Source organism: Hordeum vulgare, unplaced genomic scaffold, assembly GCF_904849725.1.
Source record: "Hordeum vulgare subsp. vulgare unplaced genomic scaffold, MorexV3_pseudomolecules_assembly, whole genome shotgun sequence".
Classification (NCBI taxonomy): Eukaryota; Viridiplantae; Streptophyta; class Magnoliopsida; order Poales; family Poaceae; genus Hordeum; species Hordeum vulgare.
The window spans coordinates 33,889-53,249 of record NW_025422586.1 but is presented as its reverse complement, the minus strand read 5'-3'; the positions used below and the strand labels follow the sequence as shown (position 1 = coordinate 53,249).

General features: G+C 37.8%; 1 protein-coding gene across 4 annotated transcripts; it reads right to left on the bottom strand.

The window, feature by feature from the left end:
- Nucleotides 1-2,149: 2,149 nt before the first annotated feature.
- LOC123420723 (putative acyl-activating enzyme 19) lies at nucleotides 2,150-10,689 on the bottom strand. 4 transcript variants are annotated; one of them, XM_045107419.1, is made up of 18 exons: nucleotides 10,451-10,689; nucleotides 9,961-10,380; nucleotides 9,499-9,692; nucleotides 8,755-8,955; nucleotides 7,254-7,973; nucleotides 6,382-7,106; nucleotides 6,098-6,173; nucleotides 5,921-6,007; nucleotides 5,346-5,389; nucleotides 4,971-5,079; nucleotides 4,825-4,884; nucleotides 4,555-4,642; nucleotides 4,145-4,209; nucleotides 3,760-3,819; nucleotides 3,542-3,586; nucleotides 2,937-3,040; nucleotides 2,721-2,862; nucleotides 2,150-2,638 (listed from the first exon to the last, which is right to left on the bottom strand). In XM_045107419.1, the coding sequence occupies exons 1-18, from the start codon at nucleotides 10,662-10,664 to the stop codon at nucleotides 2,558-2,560; spliced, it is 3,435 nt and encodes a 1,144-aa protein (XP_044963354.1). In that variant the 5' UTR covers nucleotides 10,665-10,689; the 3' UTR covers nucleotides 2,150-2,557. The 4 variants fall into 4 exon arrangements, with proteins under 4 accessions (XP_044963354.1, XP_044963355.1, XP_044963356.1 ...); XM_045107420.1 differs by having other exon boundaries at nucleotides 2,150-2,862; XM_045107421.1 differs by having other exon boundaries at nucleotides 2,150-2,862; nucleotides 4,555-4,639.
- Between the last annotated feature and the right edge of the window lie 8,672 nt (nucleotides 10,690-19,361).

Genomic DNA, 19,361 nt, shown 5'->3' with positions numbered 1-19,361 from the left:
GCTGCCGGTGTTGGTATTATTTCTTTCTTTATTCTTCCTTTTAGTTTCTTGTGCTGCTCGTCACAGCGTTTGTTCTGTAATCGGTGTTGGTTGCTTTGTAACATAAAGCAGGGGAAAACCTTTTTCGGTAAGAGAAACACTGGGAGGCCGTACAACACCAAGTAGCACAGTAGATTATATAATCCAACGACATCATTATCCAAGGCGTGTTGACAGTTGTTTAGACCGATTTTGGTTTTTTTCTTTGCTTAATCATAGTTTTGCTTTTGTATGATTTTACTCTTTGTCAGCGTGTTTATTTGTGCATTTGTACTGGTGTTAAATGTGTTCATTCTACTTAGTTCATTCTACTTACAGAGAGGCCGGGTGTATGGTCAATAAGTTTTATCCAACTGATGCTTCACTTTGAGTCAATAAAATTCATCATTTATCAAGAAATACGATAAAGAAAGAGAGATACATGACACATAGCTATTACCATAAACACTTAGCCTCGAAGGTGTACTACTCCTGCAACTCTATGGGAGCACCAAGGGTTGAAGACGAAGATTCCCCTCGATAGAATTAAAATCGTAAAAAATCAGGGGCTTGTTTTAAAGTATATATAGGCCACACCGGAGATCAGAGGAGGGAGCCCTAGGGTGCGTTGACGCGTGCAAACGCCGTCAAGACCAATACACCTACATGGATTGTCTAGGGGGCCGGGGCTCACCTTGTTGGTTAGTTGGCCCATATGGCCTCTGTGACTTAAAACTTCTTCCATCAATTTTATTATTATTCTTGAAAGTTTAATACATATTTTCTCTAAAAACATAAACACTAAGACTAACATTGTGTACTTGATTAATATGTTAGTCCAAATAAACTACAAAAAGTATGAAAAATGATAGATACGTCGGACATATCATTTTTCATGGTCTCTAACACGACGTTTATGGCGAAGTCGGAGTTGCTTGCTCAGTAATTAGGAATGACGATAAAGCCTACATGGAGAGAAGTGATGACGATGAAGTACGCATGCTATCGATGAGGCCCTCTTTGAAGAGGTGTGTCTGGAGTATCTTGGGTGTGCCACTTAGCGGATTATATTGATTTTAACCCTGGTTTTCTGTTAATTGGCAAAACTCTTTTCTAGTTAGTAAATGGATGAGGCAAAACTTTAACCTCTGTTTCAGAATAAAATAATACTATACTACTGTTATTGTTTTTTCTTGTATCTGCTGCGATGAAGTCTATGTACGTGGATGCGATTACCAGCTGATTATAATGGATGCATAGGTTTTGTATCATTGCTCCAGTGCTATGCTTGTATGCATGACAAGAGAACTGTTGTGGTGGTACATAGCGTAGTCAGCTTAATTCTGTTGTGTGTAACTGTTTGTAATGCTTGGTGCTTAACTGGTTGTAGTCATAGATGCATATTGAGTTGGAACTTTGAAGCAGGGATGCACAGATAATATTTACATGAATGCATGCTTAATCTGGCGTGCTATCTACAAGGCGGCAACATATAACGTGGTCATCATCATCAATTATGCATGTATTATTTCAGCAAACAAAATCATCCATATATTATAACCAAATTGTTCCTACGCTGGTAAAAACTATTCTCGCTTTAGTGGTTAGAATCAATGATATTTTTATTTATGATCCATTTTCATTTTCATTTTCATCATCATCAACATATAACGCTTTGTATGGATGGTACAAAAAAAATCCATTTTCATTTTCATGTTCTGTTTTACCTTTTTTCCTTATCCTTTTTATGTTCACTTTCTTACTTACTTCTATGATTCTTTTCAAAATTGTAAATGTTTTTAAAATTCATGATCATTTCATAGAATTATGAATGTTTTTAAAAGCCATGGATATTTTTCAAGTTTATGAATATTTTTAATATATTTTAGAAATTCATGAAAATTTTAAAAAATTAAAAGCATAAAATATTTCTCTGTTGCCGTCACTTAGTAGGCACACAGCAAAGACGAAATCAACTGGCGGAGCCATCGGCGTCTCCGTCTCCACTGTTACCGCTCGATGTACTTTACCAGTTTTGGAATTACCGAACTGTTCAATATCAATAGTAAAAAAAAACCGTCTGCCTCAGTGTATTGCTTCCTGAATAGGAGTAATTCGCTGTGTATCTCCATTGAGTTCGCAAATCGATTACCTGCATTCATTTTGTATCTTTCATGCCACCCAGCTACACTGCTTCGATACATCAGCTTATGTACACATCCAGCATGTTGCTCTCGACCAACAATTTTGATCTTTCTTCTAACAAAAAACCAATAATTCTGATGCATAAAAAGAGACGGACCAAGCTTGAAGGTGTATTTTCCGCAGCAAAGGAGCAAGGGCCGGTTATAGCTCTGCTTCCGCTTTAGAACCCATTACACTCACTGAGCACAGCACTAATTAAGGTTGTAATGTGATTGTGATACTGAATATCAAGCACTTAACCAAAGAACTTCAAGTTCTATTTACGGCATGGAAATCCAACCTTCGGAACCCAAGCAAAACAGTTTCTTCTGCATTTCTTCTTTGTTGATTTTGTTCAAAACATCAAACTGCTCGGGCCATCATCACCACTAGTTCTTCTATTGGCCACTAAGCAAAACAGTTTGCCTGGATATGTCTGAAATAGATTATGGATGTGAGGCGATCGAGAGACAATGTAGCCGATCATCTCTGCAGCCAACAAAGATGCGCCCACCCACCATCAATGGCGACGAGAAGATGTCTCCAGGAAGATCCATGGCTGTAAACTCTTGCACAGAGTAACCATCTTTCTCCTGCTCAGCGTCAGTTCTAATCCCAAGGACACGGATCTTCCCAGAGCTTGTGCAGATACAAATAAATCTGTAGAAAGAACAGATATAACATTTTCTTGATATCTATTTCCTACAAGACTCTGTTATCAATATGCCGAGTACCTCTCTGATGATCCAGATGGCGTTGATGCTAACACTTCATCCACAAAAGCAGATGCAGTAATTGGGTCGCCGGCGTCATATGACCAAAGAAGATCACCAGATGCCTGTGGTGGAATCATTAATGTCTAAGTTGCAGACAGCAATCACAACTAACAAAACATGAAGCTCACTATTTTGAATAATTTTATCTACTACTCTTATATATTTGCATAAAAGCTGACAATTTTAGTTACCAAACAGTCATTTTGCTCAATTTTAAATGGCTAGATACCACTTATTGTGAAGATAAGACATGATCTCCTAGTAAACCTAAAATGCAATAAACAAAGTTCAATTGTTTAAGACAAAAAGGACCTCTGGAAATTAACATCAGAAAACGAGTAAGCACAGCAGTGAGAGAGGTTCTTTGATCATTAGGTATAATTCTGGAAATGACGTGTAAGAACTAGTAATTGAGTATATGAACACCAAATATAACTTGACACTGGTATAGAACATGAAGGGGCTATATGAAATGATACTCACACTACTCTCTAACTGATGCCCGTACAAAAAGTTGTGTTGTCTCAAAAGAGAAATTTCAAAGTTCAGTAAGTAAGACTTACAGTATCAAAAGAGTATAAACTTCCATCACGGGAAGGTATCAGCGCCTGCCATTGATAAGTATGCAAAAGTTTAGTTTAGTCTACTTCAAACTGGGGCCACATCAAGTTGTGAACTGTAGTCAAAAGCCCAAGCAGTTAGTTCGTGAGGATACAACTTTTTCCAGAATTTTCAAAGTTACATAAGAAAGACGAAAAGCTTTGATAAACAAAGACCATACCTGAGAAGGAAGGGCAGATGACACACACGCACCAGCAAAAATAGGACCACCAACAGTTGCCTGGGTTTTAAAGAAATTAGTTATGGCTCTATGATAAACAATGGAATAATACAAAATAACAACAAGATCAAACAAAATGTAATCTTGATACGACAAGCCTTTAAACAAGGGCGTCTAAACATAAATTGACATCCATAAATTACAGTTGTTCTCTGAGTACTCCGATCAGTGTTAGTTCTATAGGCTAAATAGTAGCTTTGGTCTACTCCGGTGTGTCTACCACACAACTCAAAGAATAACTGTTCCTTATTATATCACTCTGTTGCAGAACAATTATTTTGTAACAATGGCTTCACAAACACAACAGCGAGAAGAGATATTCCACCTTCCAGACAACAGTACCATGCGAGTTCAATGCAATCACCAGACCGTTCACCAAGCAACAAATAACTGCAAAACGAAAGTTAGTAATCAGCATAAATTGGCATCCTTAAGTGAAAAATACTGAATGTACATAGCAAATTCCCAGTACATTCGTGAGCGAACCCACACATTGGCTAGTGAAAAGGTGAATTTTTCAAAAAAAAATATGGAAAAAGTAGGCACAAACTGGATAGTGAAAAGGTAAATTTTTCAAAAATAAAATCTGATGGTGGACCAACTCCTAAATCGACAGGCTCTTGCTACCGTTTATGCTGCATCCTCGTAACTCTTTTTGTATCAAGAAAATTTAATCGTAACATATGCATGGACATATTCCAGGACGTCTGTGCTCATGGCTAGCTTAGGAATTACCATTTCCACTCTGATGATCGAAGGCAAGAGAACTGAACATTGGTGCCCCAGCTTCATATTGCCAAACTATCCTGAATGATGGAACCTGCTACAACCAAAAGAATCCAGTGAGGACTCTAGACACTCACGCGTCGCTATTTATTTAACTTTATATTACCAGCTTTGCTGCCGACAATTCCATGGAAACATAAGGCATAATGATAAAAGGAAAAGAAAAACATGCACTTTTCCCCCCTTTAAAGTTATCACAGAGAATATATCGTAAGTCACCTCAAGGGATATTGCAGTCACAAGGCCACTGGTACATCCAGCATAGATCATGTTTTGTGCCTGCAAGGAGCAATCCAGATGACACAAGATTAATAGAGTCATGCACAGATTTAAGACAGATGCATGATGTGAATCAGTATAAATACCATGTCCACAGCAGGAGAACCATATATGCTTCCACCACAAGATACTTTGTAAGCGCAGGAACGATCTTTGTAATTTAGTGCATACAAATGATGGTCATAAGAGCCACACCTGAGAACCATACACAGCATATTATTAACAAAAAAACAGCAGCACAGACATCTATTGTTGTGCAAACTTATGTCTCTGTATGATTGAAGAATAAGTAGACAGATCATTGGTTCACTCATTCTAGTTGAAAACACCAACATTTTGTTATCGTAATAACGAATGTGCTTTCATCTAAACAGAGAGAAAAGATATATACAGAAAGAACTGTGACAAGTGGTAGTAGTGCACTATGATGAAGGAACAAAAGAAAGATTATGGAATGGTACCATATTAAATTCTTTGTCCTGTCAACAACTGGTTGCATTTTTACCTGAAAGAAGATTCTTAATTTGGGATATGAAATATCGAAAACATTAGATGCTTCTTAATATGTTCCATCATGTACGCTAAAACAAAATAATCATCGTGTAACTTAGTAACTGCATTATCAACTTCCATATGCTAGAAATGTTCCTATCATGGGCCTTTGAATAACTTAACAGTGACATTTGGCCACTTTACTATTTCACTTGACGCGATTAAAGAACTTTAGCCTACTGAACATGATCATATAGTCAGGAAGATTTTCTGAAATCAAACTTGCCAAAGAAGCTCACATCTACTCCCTCCGTCCCAAAATAAGTGTCTCAACTCTAGTACAACTTTGTACTGAACTTAGTACAAAGTTGAAAAACACTTATTTTGGGACGGAGGGAGTATTATAGTTTTATTGACGTCTATCAGGCAAAATAATCAGCCCCTTGTCGTTCTTGGTGTCCGTCGGAGGTGGGATGAAAATACAGCTGCCATATTTCAAAGCTAGGCTTAAAAGATATTTCAAATGATTTTTTTGCAATTGTACCTCTCCATCTGTTTGAACTGTCCACGACAGTTTACCAGTCAACATATCATGAAAGTAAATATTCCCTTTATAACATCCAACCACAACCTGTCCAAGAGATAAACGATGAGCTAGATCACAAAATCATTGGCAAGTTGGTATGTCAACTATTGGTTGGTAGTTCAACAGTCATGTCACCTCTGAAAAATCACCAGTTATAGCAGCAGAACACTCCACACGTCCTTCCAATTTGACACTCCACCTCACTGAACCACTGCATAATAAATTGGAAGCAAATTATAAAAATATTCAGTATGCATATGTCAAATTGGAACTGCTATCTCGTTGAATGAAATTCAAATTAACCGAATAAATAAGAACAGCATGAGAGCATACATGACGCACTGGAGCAAGGATTTAGCATTCAAAGTAATAAGAAAAATAAAAGAAACAATGACTAAGAACTAGAAAGCACAACTCACTTGCAACCATCAATGCAGAGAAATAAATGTGAATGGGACCCAATAAATATGTTCATCATCCCATTGTTCAGGACAAGCAAAGGTGAGGCATCAACACATGAATCCAAAGGAATGTTCCAAAGTTCCTGAAGATAACCTCTTTTGTTGCATGAAACATATGAGCAACAATCTTCAAGTAGCAACTTCCCTTCATAGTCATGCATAAATCTGTTGCTACGCCCAATAGACCACTTTTTTTGTAAACAAAAGTTCAGGATCCACTGGCTCCCCATGACACTGTTTCTGTCCTTCAAGCATGTATCCAAGTTGAGGTCACTTGCCTGGTATCTATCATTAGGAGAGAATGGATATTTGCTAAGCTGGCCATCTGTTCCATTTCCATAACTCCCTGCAATGTGATAATGTGCACGCTTTCCATTTATCTGTGCTTTGCCTTCATGAAAACTGTCATTCGTATTTGCAGCAATTGAGTCAAACAGTCTCTGTATGCTTGCAGATCCATTCAATCCCTTCTTAGGGTGAGGCTCATCAGTAGGAGAAACTGAATTATTATGCTCCATAACTAAAGCATGCAAAAGCTTAGAAGGGGTTGGATAGATATAAAGCAGTCTCATGTCAATGTCCAACTTGTGGGCTGCATGAGCGGCAGAAATTGAGTTACCACCCAAAGTGAAAAAATCATCAAACTCAGAAACTTCATCAACAAGCAGGGCGTCACAAAATGCCTATTGTAAATGGAGACGGCGTCAGTACAACATGAATATGAATGGGCAATATCCAAAGAAATAAAAAAACTGAAAGAAGGAAAATAAGTAAAAAAATTCTGGTAAAAAAGTAAAAACAAGGGACAACACTTAGAATTAAGAACATACCTTTTTAATAACTTCTAAATGTGGATTAACTGGACCACTTCCAGAGTCAATTTGCTCCATTTCACATGGTTCCAATGCACACTCCAAACTTGATAACTTGAAATAGTCAACCTTTCCTGACGAAGTCAAAGGTAAGGACTTCATTGGAAGAAAGAAGCTTGGAATCATAGCTGGTGGAACCTTCTTAATGAGCCAACTTCGAATTGATGCCATGATATCTTGAGAAGAATTTACTTCTCTATACTGCGGGCGGCCTTCCACAATTTCATCATTATTCCTAAACACCAGGTATGCCTTGTAATTTGGAGACCCTTTACTTTGGAAAGTAACTGCAGCATCACTGACATCAGGATGTTCCTTTAATGTGGATTCTATCTCCTCTAGTGAAAAACGCTGCCCATAAATTTTGACCGTACGGTCCTTTCTCCCAAGGAAAACAAGTTCACCAGCCTTCAGCCGTCGAGCATAATCACCCGTTTTGTAGTATGTTGAACCTTCACTGCCTTCAGTGTGATTACTCCTAAGAAACTCAGCTAAATAACCATTGAATAAACATGCTCCACTGACACAAATTTCACCTTCATCTGCCATCCCAGCATGCGTCATAAGAAAAACTTCACAATTTGCTATAGGAAATCCAATCGGTACACTGGTTATTTCTTCATGCTCTAAAATTGCAGGCAGATCTTTGCAATCAAAGAATGTGCAATCACCAGAAACCTGAAACACAAGTACAAATTAGAATATAAAGACAAAACAAACACCACAACTTTAATTTCAACCAATCTCTGTGTAGTAAACTGAATCAAAGATAGCGCAAAAGAAACAACAGTAATTTCAAGCGCCCATAGATGGATATTAGGGTCAGAAGTATGCTATTTCTGATCTTCTATTTAACATGTCGCTCAGATTGTGACACTATCTATCTTTTCTGGGTCGTAATTCCAGAATAATTTATTTATTTAACATCTCAAGGTTCAAAAAGCACACAAATTCAGTTTTAAAGTTCATCTCCGGGCATAAGAGGTGGTAGGGAATTCGAGCACTCAATCATTATGGCATACCAACTCATTACGATGGTTCCCCTCAATTACATTAAATAGATAAGGCTAAAACTGTGGTTACTAAATGATTTAACCATAGCAGGAGCAAAGCACTCCCTGTCACAAGCCTAATTTTTGGGGAGGAAATGCACTTCCATAGCAGGAGCAAAGCACTCCCTGTCACAACTCACAGGCCTAATTTTGTCAAGCTTATATGCGTAAAGATGGCACAGATAACGTTCTCAATTATGTGAATGCGATGAAAATATTTGAACATCCTTTTTGTTAATAGTCAAGTTGGGAAAATTCAGCCGGCTAGCCAAAGTACTGTTGATTAGCACTGGCAATGTCTAGCAAAACAAAATGGGTAAGAGTAAGAATGTATTAGAGAGAGAAAATAGACTTGATCTCCTCTGAGAAAAAAAAAACAGAAAATACTTGGTGGGTAACTTTCTCACCTCTGTTGTTCCGTACAAATTTATGATAGTAGTCTCTGGCATAATTTCACGGACCCTCTTCCAAAGCACCAAGGACAGAATCTCCCCACTAAATACCAGGATCTTAAGAGAGTTATATCCACATGAAATATTTTTCTCCAGGGTAGGTAGTATTATCTCCATCAGCGACGGAACTATAGTCATCCTTGATATACGATATGCCTGTGACAATATGAGCCAAATGCAAGAGCAATGAATGTCATACCAAAAAGAACAAGGGAGTATTAGGTAATGATGGACCAAAAATATCAGGAATAACATTCTAGGAGCTATTGTTTTATCAAGCATCTATTCAAGTTAAACAAGAAACAGGCTCAGACTATCCCTTGATCACAACGGCAGCAAACTATAAATACTGTTTGCTACCATAATATCTCTGCCAATGATAATGAGAAACGAAATCTTATGCTAACATACATTAGGAGCAACCCACATTCGAGCATACATGAACAGATGACTTGAGTTAGGAAGTCAGAAAGCATATCAACAAAACGCGCATCCTCATTTTTATCCTACTTTCTCAGTGTGAAATGGTAATTCCACAATATCAAACTGAATACTGGAAACGGTAATTCCAAGTGATAAGCTCTGGAGATTTTGATCAGATACTTTTTAGAAGGAAAAAACAAACTGGATAAGGAAACCAAACACATAGAAGTATTTCCACTAGAACAATGGCTAACGCATATGTGAAGGCCAGGTAACCTTAATCAAGGTGGCCAATGATGTTGGATTAGCTCTCCAATCAATGGGGGGAATGACCAGTGTTGTGCTAGTCAACACAGCAGAAAGAAACTCCTGAAGATGGTCAACAAAGCTGACAGATGTCTTAAACAACAACACATCGTCCGAACACAAAGGATTCCTTCTTTGCATCCACAAAAAGCGATTCAGGAGACCTAGGACATGATAGTAAAAGAAGCATGTCTCAATAAGTTTGTTGCTCAACCAAACCTAAGAAATTTAATGGGAACCACCTAATGGGCAAGACATCATAAACTAGCAAAACCACCTTATAAGTGGAATAACTGAAATATAGTTACCTAGAAGTCTAGAACAAGAGCTAACATCAAGAAACATGTCGACCAATTCCTTTGCCATTTTAGAGGCAGAGCAACAAAATACCATGATGACATAAGTAATTTCACAACCATATGAACATTTTACCTTTCTCCGTTCCACAAACCCCTTTGGGTCTTCCGGTAGAACCGGACGTGAACATCACGTAGCAGAACTCCCGTGGCCTCCGACGCTCCCACGGCCAGGCAAGCCCATCTCCACCAATCCCAACCTCTCCATCATATAACCCTTGCCGGATTTCTCCGCTGAATCGCAGAACAGGGCAAGGGCAGCCCTTAAGAACATCGTCTTCATTCGAGACCCCTGCCGACACGACTAGCGCCGCATTAGAGGCAGAGACAGCTGACCGGACCCTGTCCTCCGGCCACGAGGGGTCCAGCGGCAGGAACGCCTCCCCGCACCTGAGCACGGCGAGGACGGCGGCTACGTACTCCGCCGACGGCGAGGCGTACAACCCCACCACCCTAGGCGTCGCGCCGGCGCCTCTCCCGTGTCGATCCGAGCAGCCTAGGGTTACAAATTCAGAGTCAGATGGGGGCGAAATTACAGCGGACAACAAATGTCAACAAGGGCGGACTTGGGGATCCGTCGTCACCGCGGTGGTCGGTGGAAGGGCGAGGAAGCGCGGCGGAGATGCGGCGGGAGAGCGAGGAGACGGCGGATAGGAGGTCGCCGCAGGCGAAGCGGCGCTCGCCGTTGGCCACTGCGTGGACTACGGCGAGTCGGGCGGGGTCCCGGCGCGCGGCGCGGTCGAAGGCGTGCGAGATGCAGCACGGCTCCTCCGCCGCCATTCCGCCGCCGCCGCCGCCAGCGGAGAAGGAAATTATATGCGGAAGCGGATCCTGCAAAATCCGCCTTCGAGCTCAGTTTGCGTACCCCTAGCGCAAGGAGACGCGCAAATCTTCAGTTTTTCTTTATAAGTTTGTTACAAGGTTCGAGTCTGAAAGTACATTTGCACTCCATGTACATGGAGTATATGCTAAGGGCATATCTTAGATATTTTCTCTGTTCCAAAATAATTCATTTTTACGAGGTCAAATCGACAGATAAAAATATCATCTAAGACTATTGTACATATATAGATGATGACCTCGACCCTTGTTTCATCCGAAGTAGATCTTCAGCGGTTCCTTATTGATAAGCCTACCGACAGACTTGAGAACATTATATACCTGGTCAAGCAGTTTTATGTCACCGTAGTCAGTTTTGTTGTACACTATCTTAAATCAGTTGTAGGACTCACACTTTTGGAACCAACTCGACGCATGGTCCATACATAAATGGTCCTTCTTTTTCCGGTGTCTCTTATTCCCTGATACAACTTTTACATTATATTTATGTTCGTCTACCATCTCTCAAAGACTAGCTCCTCTTTCACATTTCACTTTCGTAAAACGGAGTGTGATGAAAGAGTGTTACAACAAGTATAATTAGATGGCGGTGCTTGAGTCACGATGGGGCGGTATATATATACACACACACACAACAAACGTCATGATGTTCGTGGTTGGAAGTGGTTGGTATGGTATAATTGTGTATTTATATTATGTAAAGGTTTAAATAATATGTTTTTGTCATTGTCCTTATTTTTCAAGTTAGCATGATATTTTTCAGCAACCATGAAATAAAGCCTAAGTAAACATAGTAGTATAGGCATCGTGGTTGCTATGCGACTTTTTCAAGGTGATTGTCTAGTTTAGACTGATATTTTACTTTGAGAGCTTATGTATGGAGTTTGCCATTGTGTTGTTCGTATAGTTTGCATTAATGTTTGGAGATTTCATCTTCTCTTCTACTACTTCTTCCGTCACGGTTTAGAAGGCACGCTTGAAAATCTCTGGAACCAAGGTAGTCATCGATTGGTTGTGAGATATAGCAGGTGTAAATGCTAATGCGCCTAATCAACTGAAAAAAATACTAGTACTAATGCTTGAGCAGCAAATTGGAAGGACGCATGCATGACTAGTACTAGTACTAATTAATAAAAGTAATCGCTTTCGCGCCTTAAACCTTGTCTATTTTCGAAACGCACGCAAGTTTAACTGTGCCTTCTAAACGTGACGGAGGGAGTATATAAGACAACACGTTCACACGATATTATTAACACTAAGTACAATCTTTTGACATTCTATTTGATGCTTTGCTTTTCATCAACAATAACCATGTGGAGGCGATGATTAAGTTAATTTCTGTGTTGCTTAATGATTGTATCATTTATGGTATCTCTAGAGTTGATTGTAGCGTTAGCATGCATTTTTTACATTAAAACTACATGTGTATTTCCATCATTGCATTGCATACAACCTAAGAAAAGTGCGGGATTTTATTCACTAGACCGACACTACACAAATAAGGTGCACATGGGATGGTTACTCTTCTGCAGCTATAGCCTTATTTATTTATTTATACAGAAGTATTATATCGACCTACTTCCATGTAATTTATACATGAAACCAAATGCATCGAAATATTTACATTTATATTACTTATTATATCTAGAAATTGATGTATGATAGTTCACATGTGCCCTCTGACACTTGAAGCGTGTGATGTATGTTGCAAATATTCTCAGTGATTGCTCTCTATATATAATTCTTTGGAATGAAAGAAATATTATGATTTTCATTGTGATCATCGTTTATTCAACTAACGAAACGTGTATGTATTTTTTACCAGCATCTCAAGGGCTTAATAAGTTGTTTTTGCATGAGCTACCACGCGAGTGCATGATACACGACACACATGATACCTCATGATGTTTCCCATTTCACCTTGCATCATTCACACCACAACATCGCGTGCAGATGTGCGACCTTATAGCAGGGTCCCCAACACATCGCAATGTGCGGTGGGGTAGTGCATGTTACTGATGCGTAAACCTTGATATATTTTAGTTTTAGTTATTATTTTTTCCATTAGGTTTTAGTTATTGTTTAATGATAATATGAAAAAAAAATTATAGCTCATATGCATATTTATGTTTGTGGTTCATGTTATTTTTCTTGGGTATTACCATTTCCTGATTATAGTTGCGCCCGTGCGACTGCACGGGCTGACGACTAGTTATTATTATTATTACTAGCAAAAGGACCCATGCGTTGTAACGGGAGAAAGAAATACCACACGCTCTTAATTTGTAAAAAATGTTCTATAATCTGAGAATTTATAGTTACGACACAAACAAAGATGGTCTTATCCTACAAAAATGCAGTTCAAAATTTCACAGGTCTTCTATTTTAACACGGCTTGCATGTAGATTTAATACGTACAAAGAATCAGTCAAGTGACCTTCAGTTTCATCTCCAATCCTGATTTTGTTGACGTGTTCATCCCCAACCCGTATGAGTACTGGTATGAAAGAAAGACGAATAATGACTTATTTATTAAGATTGTACCCTAGATAGTATTTTTATTGAACGTTTAACAAATAAAATAATATCATATTTAAATTCTACATATTTTTCTAATCAAATTACATATATAATATGTTAAATTTGGAGTTACGGTTTAAAAGATATGAGTATATTAAAAAACATTTAATATATACTACGAGTTTAATATCATAAGCAGCAAGGGCTTTTTTATAAAATTACCTTGATTGGTTTTCCGACGGAAGCAATAGCCTCTTTATTATTAGGTAAAGATTATTATTATTATTATTATTATTATTATTATTACTAATTTGAGGCACCAATAAAGCCTCCACGTTAATCCTCGAAAAGTACTTTTACTGTCCATCAGATCTACATATTAGTTATTAACAACTGTGGGATGAGTTAATAAAGAGTCCATGCATGTTGTCCCACGTCCACACCTTTTAAAGGTTCATTCCGTTGGCTGAGGCCCATAAGAAAAAACAATATAGTCCAATGAAAAATAAAAATCCTTTTCTAGGATAAAAGGCAAGGGAATTATGACAATTTCTCAAGCTCAAGAGGAGGATAGTAAGATACGTGCATCAATATACAGTAACCAAACTGCAGAAAGGCATGTGAACATCCCGCAGTCCAGGTTGCAAAAATAATATCAGATAGTAGACAGATAACGATTCAGCAAATCATGGTTGCAAAAGACCATTCAGCAAGCAGAGTTGCCAAGAACTACTCCATCCATTCCCTTATACAAGGCCAATTCATATTTTTATGTCTAACTTTGACAATTAACTTTACTAACAAAAAATAAGTTATATGTCATAAAAGGTATTTCACTGGATGCACATTTCAAAGAACTTCCAGATGATATATTTTTATGACATATAATTCATATGTTTTTTGATCAAAAATATAAGTCAAAGCTTAACACAAAAAATGAAGTGGCCTTGTACCTTTAAAATGCAGAGAAGAGTCAAGGTTCAAAGAGAAAATAACCTACGGGTTTATATTTATAAATAGATGAAAGGTCTAAAGTTTTAAGTCTAGGGGAGGTGGGACTAAACATCTACGAAAAGAGGAGAAAGAGAGCAAAAAGGGAAACGCATTCTCTCGGCCTTTCAATGCTGCGCGGCTGCGTATAGCCTATGGGCTTGTACCCCTCTTTTTCCCCCTTTTTCTATTTTTGTTTTGCTGAACTGTTGTTTTCTGGACGTGTAAGGGCCTCAGTCTAAGGCTGGGCGAGCTTCTCTTTTCTAAAAAGGGAAACGCATGGGCTTAGGCCCTGTTTGATTCCAAATAAGTCACCAACTTATAAGTTAAAAAGTGTAAAAAGTGACTTATTTTGCCAAACAGATCCAACTTATAAGTCACCCCAACTTATAAGTCATAAGTTGCTCCTCCCCAACTTAAAACTTATAAATCATCCACTTTTGCATGAAAAGGTGACTTATAAGTCAGATGACAACCAAACAGGCGTGACTTATAAGTCACTGGTTTTAAGTCACCTGACTTATTGAAACCAAACAGGGCCTTAATTACCTCGGCTGTCCACGCGCGTAAGAATAGTGCACAGGCACACTTTTTCAGATGAATAGTGCTCAGTCGTGAACAGTTTTTTTTAAGCAATGAAGAACAAAAAAAACGAAATCATAATACGTTTCATATAGGCATATTATATATCAAAATTGTCAGAATAAAACTTGCTAAAACATGAACATATGTTAAGCACCAAGGAGAATACTTTGAAAAAATATTTGTTTTTGCAATAACTAGAACATTCAATTTAAAATAATTTGCAAATTGTTTCTATTTTCAAATTTTAATCAAAATATTTTCTCTGATTTAAGTGTGTCATTTTCCTCCTCTCATTTTGTTTCTTTACCAGAGAGTTTGAAAGGATTCAAGCTCAAAATTGAATAGGGATTAAAAATGATTTTATTTTTTGAAAAGTCCTTTTATTCCCTCTCATTAACTTTTCAAAATGTTCCAAAATTCCACTCAATTTCACACAATGAATCACACAACATCGAAGAAAACTATCCTAATTATTTGTTTAATATAACATTCCAAAATTTAGAATTTTGGAATGTTACACAAGGCTTCCTGATACCTAGAAAATTCAAGGCGTATTTAAATGAGATAGGTTGGGTGGAAAGAGGCGATATGGGACTATGAAGAAACATTCAACAAATAACACAAGCTAGCTTAGTTGGTAATGACATTATGTATTGGACGAGAGGTCTTGAGATCGATTTCGCTTGCATGGCCGTACTTAAACGAACAGCTGTTGAGATCGATTTCGCTTGCATGGCCGTACTTAAACGAACAGCTGTTCAAAAACTAACGTATGAATTGGACGGACGAAGCGGACCAAAATTTCCGGGGTAAAAAATACTCCGTCCTTTATTATTATGTAGAGATATCCATACACGTACAAAAGACATGTTTCTACACTAAAAAGTATCCTTACATGTACAAAAATAGAGTCCTCGGTGCAAGTTAATTCAAAAAGTAAATATACTGCCATCACGTACAAAACAAGAAAAAAAGGAGGTTGGCCCCGCGTCAAACCACTATAAAACAGAAAACACCCACATTCCAATAAAAATAAAACGCATATCTGGATATTTGTTTTGAATCACCCTATAATGTGTGCAGTCTCATGTCGCTTTTGTAGAAAAAGAATAATCACATGATTATCTCTTAGGTAGAACTTTGCATCTCCTTCTATCTCGTGATCCAGGCATCCTATCAAAATGGGAGTTCTATCGCCAAACAGTTTTCCCGATCGGTGATTTTCCTTGAGAAGTTGGATGCGAGATTGGGGAGCTGGATTTGAAGATCTTTTTGGCGATGGGTAGTTGCCAAACAGACCTTATATGTCCACAAATCCTACTATATGCAGAAATCCAATTTGCCTTCTGGGAGTATTTGCTCCTGCGCATGATAAATATATTTTGAAATGTCAAAATAATTCATACAGTTTTTATGTATTTATAGTCACATCCAAATGCTACGTGCAAATTTTTGGGCAAACAGGTTAAACATTTTGGCTTTTGCAAAAATAAAATAATTTGAACATCAAATGTTACCCTATAATGTCACCTCAAATTTGTTTTTTCACTGACGAAACAATACTGCTCCGTTTCACATGAAAGTTGGCAAGCCTGCTCGCTACACTAACACGGACATTCACAAAAATGTACACAATTTTTTAGCAGCATTTAACCACTTTTTTTGGTAATGTTTATCCGGGAGCAAATGCTCCATGGAGCCAACATATACTATATGCCCATTCAGTTAACCTAAAAAATTCCAATAAATTTCATTAGTGAATTTCCATCTAACAACAGTTCAGCACGCTGCTCATGAGCAGTTCATACACTATAGGAAGTAGAGGAGAATCAGTGGGTAATAGGTATGTCCTCAAGTGGCGACATACAATCAATCTACTTGTGTTTGTAAGTTATAATTTTCTATTGAATTAACAAGAGTCCGTAGGTACTAACATTTTAGATAAATAATTCTATGCAATTTGTATGTACTATTTTGATTCATTACAGAGGAACTAGGTTTTGAAGAATTCAAACGGTTAACGAACAAAATTTCAGTGCACACCAAAGAAGTTATTTAACCCAAGAAATAATTTTTTTCCCGTATTAAAATTACTATTTCAATGTCTTAATTATATTTTTAAAACTAATTTTCTATGTTTAACTATATCTGAAATTCTAAAAGATTAACGTAGAATGGATGTCATTTGGATATTTTTAGATTTATGTATGTTTGGAATTATAGGCACTACACGTGTTGATGACTAGTAAATAACTAATGTCAATGATACTTTTGGACCCTTTTGATCATGGCAGTTTGAACGCCCACTTGTTGATCAAGTGGAGTACTCCTACGAGTCATGCGTCGTGCGGTTAGTGGCCGATGTCGCAGTGTGTGCTGCATTCCCAAGAGATACAAAAGTGGTTGTACTCTGAGTTTGTATGTGGGGTGAATCAGTTTGACCTGAGAAAAAAGATTGTACGTGCAGCCGGGCATTCGTCGCCGAAAACTCCCTGTGTTCAATGTTCAACTCGTTCTTCTTCCTCTACCTCCAGTCCGATGAGTTAGAGAGAGCTGCCCCAACACAATGATCAACCTTTTCCCCTGGAACCGACCGGTGAAGAAGCTGCAACCAGCATCCATTTCTGTTGGAACCGCCGAGCAAAGAACAACATCCGAAAATGATTCAACTCCCGGCAAAGAAGCTGCAACCAATAGCCATTTTTGCTAGAACGGCCACTCGAAGAAGCTACAACTACATCCACATTTGCTGGAACCACCCGTGAAGAAGCTGCGAGCAACATTGAAAATTGACTCAACAGTCGCTATAGAAGTTGCAACCAATAGCCACTTTTGATGGAACCGCCCCGGAAAGAAGCTGCAACCAAAACCCGAATTTGATGGAACCACCTGTGAAGAAGTTGCATGGCGACGATAAGCTGCAACCATCATAGGAAAGATGCTACCCACTAACAGCGCGAGCGGCAAGCAGCGACGGCGAACCGTGGCCGTGTCAAACTGTGATGGCCACCACCGCGTGTTTGAATGATGGTCGTGGCCATCTGTAACTATGACCGTGAGGGTAGAAGCTGCAACCGTGATCTAGAAGAGCTGGAACCAACCACGGCGATTGCACCATGGCGCGGTGATGAGCTGGATTTGCGGCAACGTGTGTGGGCACCGAGCTGGTTGTGCGGCGAGGGGTAGGGGCGCGAGCTCACTATGCGGGAAGGGGCGGGATGCACGAGCCCTCTGTGCGGAGCTCCGGCATGGGGCACATATTTTTTACATGGGGGAGAGAGGTTGGGGACGAAGGGGGGGTACAGTTTGAATGGTTACGAGCATCTCCCTCCGACGCTAAGCAGGCGACCTGAGCCAATTTGGGTCGGCGCACCCGCGCCCAACACACGCTAAGTTATAATTTTCTATTGAATTAACAAGAGTCCGTAGGTACTAACATTTTAGATAAATAATTATATGCAATTTGTATGTACTATTTTGATTCATTACAGAGGAACTAGGTTTTGAAGAATTCAAACGGTTAACGAATAAAATTTCAATGCACACCAAAGAAGTTATTTAACCCAAGAAATAAAAAATTTCCCGTATTAAAATTACTATTTCAATGTCTTAATTATATTTTTAAAACTAATTTTCTATGTTTAACTATATCTAAAATTCTAAAATATTAACGTAGAATGGATGTCATTTGGATATTTTTAGATTTATGTATGTTTGGAATTATAGGCACTACACGTGTTGATGACTAGTAAATAACTAATGCCAATGATACGAGGATATACCTTTTTAAACATCTCACATACTCTAGAATTTTCTATTTTCCTACATCTATGATATTTCTTACCTCATATGCTTTATGGTTATTTGACAAGATATTTGAGTATACTTAATGCACATGAATGCCTATATATAGACAAAGCGATGAATCTAAGTGACATAAGCTATTCTATGGAGGATTGTGATCACAATTTTTCATTATTTTTGTCAGATCCATCAATGAGAATTCAACGTAAAATGGAAACTCATGAGAAGAAATATCTTCAAAATATTAATTTAAATTTGGTTAAAGAATATGAGTTCAAGTTACATAACTACATTTCTAATTATATATGTTAAATTTATAAACCAAAGAATGACGGACCCTTATATTTAGTCGCACAACTATGTGATTGACTTTGATAAGAGTAATATAGACATATATATGGGTAATAGTATATTGACAGAATAAGTTATAAAGAAGTAAAAAATGTATTTAATTTTAATAAGAATAATAATAAAATACATTTATTACGACCGTATGTTGACAGAATAAGTTATAAATAAATATAAAATGTGTCAAATTTTATTAAGTGTAACAAATATTATTTATATTTAAAATGACATGTTGATAAAATAAGTTATAAAAGATTACAATCCGTAATTCAAATTTCTAAATATAAAAGAAACATTTATGAATAAATATAGTGTATTGTTATTTAATTTATATCTGATCACCGCCTCTTCTATTTACATATCTCGTTATTCATTCCCCTTTTTCTACTA